Genomic DNA, 10,678 nt, shown 5'->3' with positions numbered 1-10,678 from the left:
AAAGAATTAGGGTTCAGTCTTCAATTGCAGCTCGTTGTGAACGCACGCGCAGAAAGGTCGCGAATGTGGACGCGTTAAATGATCAAACAGTGTTTTATGTTTAAATAATTGGTTGCTAAAAATTCCAAAGCTTACTCACCTGGGCAAATTATCAGCTGACGCAGTTGACTGAATATTATTTAATTTTCAACCGTGTGATAAGCGAATTAATTAATAATTGATAAAAAGACAGTTTTAAGGCAAATCAAGCAAAAATGCGTGTCAACAACGGTTTAACATTCTGCAGTGTATTGCTCTTTGTGCTTCTGACGACGGGTTTCTGTAAGTACACACACACACACACACACACACGCATAACATAGGCAGACAGATAGCCAAGGCACACATAAATATCCACGCAGCGTCTCAATATTTATTTTTCACTCGAACATTATCTGCAAAACTAGTTTCGAATGCAGCTGGAAGGCAGAATAGCCGAAGGCAGATACGCTGTTGGATAGCCAATTACCCTTTCTTTAACTGTTAATATTAAGTGATGCGTGTCTGTGTCCGGGTCCAGGCGAGTTTGGCAGCCAAGTTTACAGCGCATAAACATTTTTTTTATAATGCCAACTGCCTTCAGTCAGTGACCAAGAGCCTTGAAATAAATACCAAGGTCCGTCTACTGAAAATATACATATACATAATACACATGTATTTAGCTTTATGGTGTCCCTATAAGTTTTTGCTTCCTTATAAAGTTGGTCTTGGCTTGGCCTGCTCATTGCCCGATAAGATATTGCCAGAGATTATGATAACAAATGCTGTCTATGATAAGCAATTGATTCATGCGTAGGGGTACTTTATTTTTTGCAATGTTTTTTATAACCTTTATTCCTACTAACCAAATAAACCACATTTTTGGAGCAACCTTTCTGGAATTATTCGCAAGCCTTCAATTCTGCGCGCGATTTCTGCGCGATTTATGCGCGATTTATGTGTTGCGCATGACAAACAGATTTGAAACGCGTCTGTGGCATTAGGAATGTGCTTATTGCTTGTGCTATATAGCACATATTATATACAAATATATGTATATGGTATATATAGACTGGTTTTGTTGTATTGGATATTAAGCTTGCCGGTTTGGTTTGTCGTCTTTACACGATTATTTGTTTGCTCAAAAGTAACTCCAAAAAATGATGCCAGCATCTGATAAGTCGACAGCGCAGATAATATGTTTTTTGCGTGTTGCACGATTTCTGGGTAAGATAAATATTTTGATTGGACCAATAAACAAAGGTGCGATATGTTTTAAAGTCGCACAGCATGTGCAAATATTTGAAGATCTGTTTGTAGAAGAAACGCCTTTCAAGGAAAATGCCATGCACAAATATTTATTCAATGTCTCGATCTGTTCTGGTTAATTGCACTTTTACAGCTCATGCCAAACCCTTGGAAGAACTGAAGAAAGCTGATACCGAGCTAAATGAATCGAATGGCCAGGAACCCAAAAATAAAACAGCTGTCAGCGCTGGCGAAGAGGTAAGCTAATCGCTTTTGGGAGCGGGGTGGGGTAACTGGGCCGACAGACAGAGAAGGCCGAGTTGAAGAGACAAACAGAATTAACGACGGATTCCAAAATGAAATATGAAATATGATATAGCCTGATGGCTGGCTCTGCAGCCCGGCCGGTTTATTTTTAAACACAGAACCGGAAATTTACGCTTTAAGAAATTTTTTCAAATTTATTTTCACTTTGATTAAATGCAAAAACCGCAAGAAAGACACGCGCGCTGTGAGCCATATAAGGCCCAAATGCACGCAACGATCATTTCAGTGGCGACAATTTGCATAAAATGAATCAAATAAAAACTGAAGAAGCCACCGCTAACAGCGATGAGGGTTTTTAACGTCTTAGTCACGAAATTCCATAAAAATTAACTTATAATCGAAACAGACAACAAGCACGGCGTGTTGGATTTTAAGTGGTGAAGCGGTTGTTCCCTCTGTCGTCATGGCTATGACTCAGGCCCTAACCAAAGTGAATCTCTTTTTGATGCCGAGTTCTAAGCTATTTGTGACGTTTCAATGTCACATTCCGCTAAACGGCTAAACGAATTGAACTTTGCGCATTTTGCACGCGATCTCACCTGTGCACATAAAATAATATCACTTTCCACCAATCGCCTGGCCTAGGCCAGCACCTAAGCACTTTTTATTGTATTTTGTTATGATTGTCGCCAGTTGTTGTTTAGAGTGAAACACGAGGCGAGGCGGCAGTTGGAAGCTCAATGACAAGTCACGTACCAGCATTTGCTGTCGAGAACTACCTACTCGGCTTTATTGAATTACTGGCCAAACATGATCTAGTCTGCTTTAGATCACAACCCTTGGGTCAGTAGAAAGCTTTGAGTATGTGTTGTGCAATCAGCTCCCCCTCCCCCTTTAAGAAAAACGTGTTTCTAATAGCCGTAAGCGGACCTTGGTTTGTTTCCAGACGCAATAACGTTCGTCGGAGCAGGAGGAAACACTGTGGTGTCTGCGCATATTAGAGAATATGTATTTAAATTACAGAATATTTTAAATAACTAGCAATTAGAGTTTTCAAGGCGTTTATACAGAAAGACGGAGGGTCGTTGTCATTTTCGAGGGAAAGGATTTTTACAAAGATCTTTGACAATGTTTTTAAAGCAAATCCACAGTTACGTGTGGAATTTCTAAGTTAAAAAACACATATTAAGTTTTATGGAATGCCTTCAAGTCGATTGGACGAGGCTTAAAACATCCTCCATAATAGTCCTTGAAAGCTGTGGACATCCTCGGTGGTTTTGCTAAAAGTGTGAAACATGAAATGAAATGAATTTCCATAAAGATTATTGGGAATTCATTTGAATTCAACCCCTAAATCTCTAAACCATCAAGATGGGATGGATTTGGATGAGTTTGAGCCCGATCGAATTTTTGTGCACCTTCATCAGTTAAACTGAGAGTTTCCTAGCTCTCACGGTTTGAGTTATACGTTGATCAGTGAGTTTTGCAAATGGGTGTTAATTTGATGATCTCAAAATTAAGCACCTCAATAATCCACTCAGTTTTTTAAATTAAATTTGACCGTATCTATTGCCGTAATTTGTCACGCTCATGTTGTCAGGCTGCGGAAACGAATCGACCGCAAATAATAGACATTTAATCACGTGCCAAACGTTTCGTCGACCTAAATTCATATATTGTCATATATATGTCGTATGCTTGTATTTTTTATAAGGTGGGCGTCTAACGGTTCTGACATTTTTCAGCTAAACACGGCAACGAATTTAGTGCTCGCCGGAAATTATAAATACGATGTGGAAATACTTGAATCTGGCGACAACGAGGATGCAAATCGAGACAGCAGCGAAGAGTTGGAGGAGCGTTTCAAGGGTCATGGCATCTACAACACAGACACCGATACTTTCGTATCCGAAAATATTGAGATGACGCCCGTGGATGTAGAGTCTAGTGCCATAAGCGAGAACCATATGCTGCTCAGCATAGTACTTGTTGTGGTGGCTCTGGTGTCAGTCTGCCTTTATGCGGGACTGGTTATATGGAGATCGCATTTAGAGTACGTTGCAGCCTGCTAAATACAGGCATATATTTGAGAAGTGCTAATTACTGATCTCTTGTTTCTACAGGCAGCGTTATGGCATGCGCGAGAGACTAGTGAATCGGGATGTGGATGAGGAGGGCATTGACGATACGGATTATCATGTGACATATCCGCACACACTCAGTCCCTACGCCCCAACAACTACGGCTACCACGCGATCGTAGTCTAGTTTAAGTTTCGTGTAGGATGAGATTCAATTACGCTTAAGCCTATTTTAAATTGCAATTGATAACATTGTTATTTGAGCGCATGCCGTGAGCTCACACTCGCATACCCTGGGTGTGGACATGGTCAATTAACTACATACACTCACACACACACACACGTCAAATAATAATTCTAAAGGTCATTTAATAGAAGTTTCGGCCCGAAGTTGGGCATGCCAATTTAGTTTTAAGTTTCTGTGATATTGTTCTAGAGACTCTTTGTACAACTTTAAAATAAAAACACGCTTCGAGTCAACGATTAAAATATTTTGTAAAAGCAATTTTTGTAAAGGTGCCTGTAAATGCATGAAACAATCTAGAAAAATAAACGTTTTTTTAATGAATTTTATCCGTTAATTTGGCGCAATTTAAAACTCTGTTCGAGCCTTTTGGTGTTCAGAGCCATTTCCAGTTCAAGGCATGTTAACGCGAGCCGTTAACGAGACTATAGGTTTACAGGGCGTATACTGTATGTTACTTAAAAATACAATTAAGTTGGCAGCTTCTGTGTGCATTAGATTGGTTAGAAAACCTGTGTTGCCATACTATTGTCGTTCGATTATTAATTTTCGTTTATTACTCCCCACCTTATTTAGTTAATGCGAATTCAGTGTTTCTCTTCATATAAATAATGAATAACATCGACTTATGTATATTAATTGATATCACTTTATATATTCGCTTTTAACAGTTCTGCTCCTCACAAGTCAAAGCTGCTCCTCACTTAACAGTGCAAAGCAACAGCTGTCTTTGTTAGCAATTTGCACTTTGAACTTGTGCTTGTTTCGCTAAATATAAAGTGCGCGTGTCCTCTTGTTAAATTTGTGGTGCTCGTCCTACTTTGCAATTCATGACTCTCTGTTTGGCTTTTGAGTTATAAGGTAAGCATAGAGGTGAGCAGAAACTGTGATACAAACCGGCAAAAGGTGCAACATTTCTATACATAGATGTCACACGGTATGGCAGTGTGCAAAGTAACTCAAGTTCTCATTGGTATGACTGTTAACGTTCATTTAAGTTCGATGTGTACTCCTTTACTCTCTCGTTCGCCAAACAATTTTGTGCTATGGCACTTGTTTCGAACATTTGTCAATTATATGCACAAGACATAGTGCAACCAAAACAGGCACGAGAGAAGTTGGGCCTCTCCATATGTACGTACTCTTTGCTACCGTTAAAATGCGAACGCGAATGCGCACTCTTGTCGAACAGTTTCATTGATAAGAAGGCAATGTGAAAGTCTCTTGGCAGAGACACAAAAACGTCTGCCAGTACACAATTGTCCGTTGCCGTCACTGCAGCTAGCGTTGCGCCGAGCGGAGTGCAGTCAGTGGTCAAGATTGAATTTAGATAGTGCGAAAGTTCTGACGCGCTGTCCGTGTAGTTGTAGACGCCACATGCAGCACACGTTGTGCTGTTATTAATTTAGTTGCGTGGCTTAATTTTGTTGCCGCTGTAGTCGCTTTAATTGTTCCAGTTACCGCTCGCTTTTTTAGCAGTGTCAGTGTGTGTGTGTGTGTGTGTGTATGTGTCATCGACTGTGCGTGGGTGTTTTTCATATCAATTAACGGTAAAAGCCAGGCATCGTTTTCAACGCTTTTGTTTTTTGTGCTTCCTTGCGCGCTTCCTTTTCCTCTCGCTGGGACTTGTTCGTTCCGCGTGCCAACAGTAGCTAGACAGGACCATCTGGAGAAAACAATATGACGCACTGGGAGGACTTTTACAACACACATCTGCCGCCAGCAGACTTCGAGGATAATCGCTCTCTGCTTAAGGAGTTCTGCGAACGGCATAATAAGCTGCAGAATCGGATTGTGCTCGTTACGGTAAAAACTTGAACCCACTCATGCACTAATTGCCTCAAATTCTCACTAATGAGCCAACCACTCGCTTTATTCATATATATTCCGCAGTCGGGCGGCACCACAGTCCCCCTGGAGCATAATACTGTGCGTTTTGTGGACAACTTTAGCGCCGGCACTCGAGGCTCGGCGAGCGCCGAGTACTTTCTGGATCACGATTATGCCGTCATTTTTATGTATCGCCACAAGTCACTGGAGCCGTTCACGCGCCACTTCACTGGCCAGCAGTTCTTCGATATGCTGGACATAGCGGACAACAGCCAGAGCTCTACGATAGCCATCAAGCCAGACTCGGTGGACGTGTTTGCGCCGGTGCTGGCCAAGTACAAGATAGCGCGCGAGACCCAAATGATACTCTACGTCAACTTCACCAGCGTTGTTGACTACATGTGGCTGCTGCGAGCCGCCTGTGAGTGCCTGGCTGCGTTTGAGGAGCGTGCTGTATTATATTTGGCAGCAGCCGTATCCGATTTCTACATACCCGAGGACATGATGGTGAGTCGCAGCGAACGCCGTGCCCCAATCTCCGTGCATTGAGCCTCCCACGAGGTGGTCATGTGGGAAATCTTGTAATTGATTGCACTCGTCATTCAATGACTGGCGGCATCGCCAGCTCCAGTTGCCTGGAAATTGCTTTTTATCGATTCGCAATGTTGATTGCCTGCGTTTGCCATCGGCTCTGCCTTTGACATATTTTCTCTTCACATAATTGACGTCAGTCCCACTTCTACCAGGACCATGAGGAGCAGCAGCATCAGCGGCAGAGGTCGACAGCAGCTTAATATTAACAATTGCTTTTGACACGCTGCTCCCTTGTCTCAATATCAAATGCCTGTCAGCAGCACTGACTTTCTATATATATATATACATATATATATACATATGTATATATGCATATATGTAACTCTATCGGTGTCCTTGAGCTAACAACATCATCAGCCTTAACATTGTCATGTTGCCTTTAATTTGATTTGCATAAATTTGCTTGTTGTGCCCACGTGACCGTGTTCTCCCCTCCCTCCCACTATCCAGTCTGGGGGCTGTGCTCGACCACATTTTATTTTCATTTCAGTTTTAGCACTCATTTACATGTTCATGCAGCTTTGGTTGCATCCTCCGCTTGTCATACTCTGCCTCCGTCTCCGCATCCACTCATCGTTGTCGCCTGTCGCCTGTCAGCAGACTTTCTGGTGCTTATATATTCAGTGTGCAGCGGCAAAATGTTTTCAAGTACATGCATCAAACGCTCATTGCTGGAGGCGTTCGTCGTCGCGCCGTTGGCTGCTTGCGGTTTTCACCTACTACCAAAGAACGCCCACCCTAGCCACACCCACTCACATAAATATATACATACACATACACATGCACATGAATGAGTGTTGGGGCAGGTAAACTGAAAGTTTTCCACTTGTCGCCTACCTTTCAGCCTCTCAGCTTCGTGCTGGCATTTTCAACGCTCTATTTCCGTTTAGCTCGTGCATTTCCGCTCGGCCTTATGCTTGAGGCGTTCCCATAGCGTCAGCGGTTGGTAGGGCGTTAGCCACAAATCCTTTGCTTGATTGAATTCTTGGATGTTCTCGCAACCCCTTTGCTTACCTTTCAAAGTGCAATGACGAAAATTGCCTGTTGATGTGTGTACTTTTAAATTTATGCGCTTATTGCGCTATGTCTTCCTCTGGCCCTCTTGAAGCAGATCCGAATTACCTGGTAGTCTACAAATTCACTTAGTGTGTTTAATTGCATCTCCATCGAGTTTACATGCCATACGCATTTATAACTAAATTATTCATATGGAGCTTGAATACAACTAAGATACATGTGTCTACCTGATTTATTAGAGACCCGATTGATATCCGAACTGGTTCAAACGCGGGAAACCTAGGTTTATTTACCTTTAGTCGAACCTTAAATCGGATAAATTAGATAACGATTATCCGAACCTAACCTGAACCCATAAGTATTTGGAAAAAATTTCATTTATTCGTAAATCTTGCTTGGATATTTGAAAACATGTATATATTTGGTATTTAATGATTATAAAAACATTTTGAAGACAACAACAACATTAAACTTTTAAATAAGAATTCCAACTTATGTAGTCAGACAATCTTAATAAGCTATGCACTTCGCGTTGTTTTCGAATAGGGCATTTAACACCCACTAAGAGTTTCAAGGACAATGTCAACAATTCAACGTACAACCTTTAGGTAAACTTATGCAAATGCGGCAAACAAGTTGACATTTCATAAGGATTTAGTAGAGACGAAAAATAAATTCTTATAAGCCAAAACCAACAAGAAATTATAAATGTAAACTACGCGAACAAAAAGAAGCAAGGGCAAAGGGATAGAGAGGAAGCGAGAGATAACCAAACAAATGACACTGGGCGCAAAACAAGCGACGAGCTCAAATCTGCAAATCAAATCAAAAGACTTTACAAGAGCACGCATGAACGCACACAAAGGGACGGCGACCTATACGCACTCATACTCGCCAAGAAAGTGGGTACAATGACACAGTCTCGGAGCAAGGACAGCGGAAAAGGGGAAAGTAAATAAGTAGCCAAATTCAATGTCAACAGCTGTTGGCAGTTCTTAAAAGCAAGCACAAATAAAAACGGTCTAGCCGAGACTGCTCGACCAGCATAAACCCTGAAGCTGCCTGTGTTCATAGAAAAATAAGTAGTATATTAACAATAATTGGGTAAAGTTTGTCTTGCTTTCGATATCAGAATCAAAGCCGTTATAGGTAGAGATTAAATTAAATCTCCAGTTTCTGTATGAAACTAAGAATCAATTGAAATATATGTCGAAGAAAACCTAAATTAATTAAATAAATGAAAACCTGAAGGCGCGGATTTCAGAAACAAGGTTAACTACCGCACTTACAAACTTCGACCTCGAATTTTTCCTTAACTGTTCACAGCTGTGGGTGAAGTTTCTGTAACCGTTGGAAACTCTATATGTAGAGTGTTGTAAATAATGTTTAGGCCATGCGTTATGTATAGTTACTTTACTTGCAAAAAGGGGGTTCTCACTATAAATAAGCTGCTATAATATATGAATCTTTTATATACTACTTCTACTCCTTATTGTGTAAGTTAAGGACATTTAAACTTATTGCCACAAAAGCTTAAAGTTCAAATTAGAAAAGGCGTCGGCAGCGACGTTAGCGTTGCGCAATTGCCAATGGTGCTTTGGTTCGTATTCGTTGTCATCTCTTTGCCTGCAGCTGGGTTTTTCATTTCACACAGAGCCCGCAAAATGTCTTGGCTACTTAGGCTTATCTGTCTAGCTGCCCGTCCTACTTGCCTGCCAGTTGCCTTGTGAGCGAAAGGAAAATGAGACTGGTCAGCAGTTGGGGTGGAAACCTAATCAGCGACGGGGTATTATGTTCAACAAGTAGTCGGATATGTGCCCAGTAGCCCACACTGCGTATGTGTTATATTTAAAGAGCATATGTGCAACGAGGCGTCATCGTCATCGTCAGCTCATTATCACTGAGTTATGCTTTCAATTAGTTGTAATACATTTGCCATGTGGCAAGCGCCAAGAGTTAAACTTCATGTTGCTTACGAAGGTGGATGGAGAGCGGTGGGAGGAGGAAGGTGGAATGTAACCCTGGCCTTTAGCTGCGCCACGATGTTGTCTGTGCGCAAGGACACATGAACTGACCGTCGGTTTCTGTGTGGGGGTGTTGTCAACCCTGTCGCGCCCCATTCCGTTGGGATGCAATCCCATCGCATACGCATCGTTGGCTTGTCATTCCATTTATATGCTATATGCTCACCGTTGCAGCCCACACACAAAATGCAATCGGGAGATGGGGCACCTACGATTTCGCTGCAATTGGTGCCGAAAATGCTGGCACCACTAGCCAGCCTGTGGGTGCCGCATGCCTTTGTGGTCTCCTTCAAGCTGGAAACGGACGAGAATCTATTGATTGTGAAGGCACGCGACAGCCTCAACAAATACAAGCATAAGGTAAACGATATTGACCCCACATTTGTGCTCAAAGTTACATGCTGATCTTGTTCTTCACGTATAATATTATTTTGGTAGCTGGTTATTGCCAACGTGCTGCAGACACGCAAGCATCGTGTGGTCTTTGTAACGCCGACAGATTCCTATGAGCTGCATTTGAGTCGCGAGCAAGCGCTGCAGGGCCTGGAGATAGAAGAGCCCATTGTGGCCGACGTGGTGAGTGCGAAACGTGCCTAACAAAAGGCAGCTCTCAAAAAAAAAATATATATTTTTTATATTTTTCCGTTTGTAGGTGCAAAAACATGGCGACTTCATCAGCAGCGCCCAGCAGCGCCAATGACCGTTGTCGATGCGCCGCCGGCAGCAGCAGCAGCACCACCACCACCACCACCAGCAGCAGCAGCAGCAGCAGCAGCATTACCGCCAACTGCCAACCGACGGTAGCAGCAGTAGCAACGTCGACACCGCCGCAGCAACGGATTTTCGCGTGACCAGTTCACATTATTGCCACGTCCTAAATCCGGGCACGCCAAGTCTCGGACGAAAATATTGAGCAGGTTATAGCGCCATGTCCATTTGCATATTTTGTACGTTTAATTTGTAGTTGTCTATATTAACGGTTAATATCTATCTTCTTATGGTAACGCCCTAAATGGACGCATCATAATTGATGATGGTTGAATGAGCATGTTATCGTTGACTGTTTGAAAAATGATGTCACCTCTTGTATTACATATTTCCATTTGACAGTATCTTCTCTATGCGTTCTCTGGCTCCCCATTTCTGTCATCAAGCATACGCACCGTGGTATATGGCTTTGACACAAGTCTGAGATCATCAATAATCAGTTTTGTTTCTCTTGCGGCTCTCGTGGCCAGAGCATCGCGTGAGCACACTCATCCACAAATTAGCCACCCGCACACTTACTTATATACTCGAACGAATGCAAACACCAACACACGTACAGGAGCTTTATAAAATTGCAATTTGCAGACC

The 10,678-nt window shown here is 42.3% G+C and overlaps 2 protein-coding genes across 2 annotated transcripts; both read left to right on the top strand.

Moving 5' to 3' along the window:
• Positions 1 to 15: 15 nt before the first annotated feature.
• On the top strand, positions 16 to 4,181 carry LOC6629968 (uncharacterized). Its single transcript, XM_002053041.4, has 4 exons — positions 16 to 321; positions 1,421 to 1,524; positions 3,279 to 3,586; positions 3,657 to 4,181. Exons 1-4 carry the CDS (start codon positions 255 to 257, stop codon positions 3,793 to 3,795), a joined length of 618 nt encoding a protein of 205 aa, XP_002053077.1. The 5' UTR covers positions 16 to 254; the 3' UTR covers positions 3,796 to 4,181.
• Positions 4,182 to 4,562: 381 nt separating this feature from the next.
• Ppcs (phosphopantothenoylcysteine synthetase) lies at positions 4,563 to 10,434 on the top strand. Its single transcript, XM_032433019.2, has 6 exons — positions 4,563 to 4,718; positions 5,507 to 5,663; positions 5,751 to 6,194; positions 9,497 to 9,682; positions 9,761 to 9,898; positions 9,975 to 10,434. Exons 2-6 carry the CDS (start codon positions 5,538 to 5,540, stop codon positions 10,020 to 10,022), a joined length of 942 nt encoding a protein of 313 aa, XP_032288910.1. The 5' UTR covers positions 4,563 to 4,718; positions 5,507 to 5,537; the 3' UTR covers positions 10,023 to 10,434.
• The last annotated feature ends 244 nt before the right edge of the window (positions 10,435 to 10,678 follow it).

The sequence above is a fragment of the Drosophila virilis genome, chromosome 2 (genome assembly GCF_030788295.1).
Source record: "Drosophila virilis strain 15010-1051.87 chromosome 2, Dvir_AGI_RSII-ME, whole genome shotgun sequence".
NCBI classification, from domain to species: Eukaryota; Metazoa; Arthropoda; class Insecta; order Diptera; family Drosophilidae; genus Drosophila; species Drosophila virilis.
This window is presented reverse-complemented; position numbering and strand designations above follow the sequence as displayed.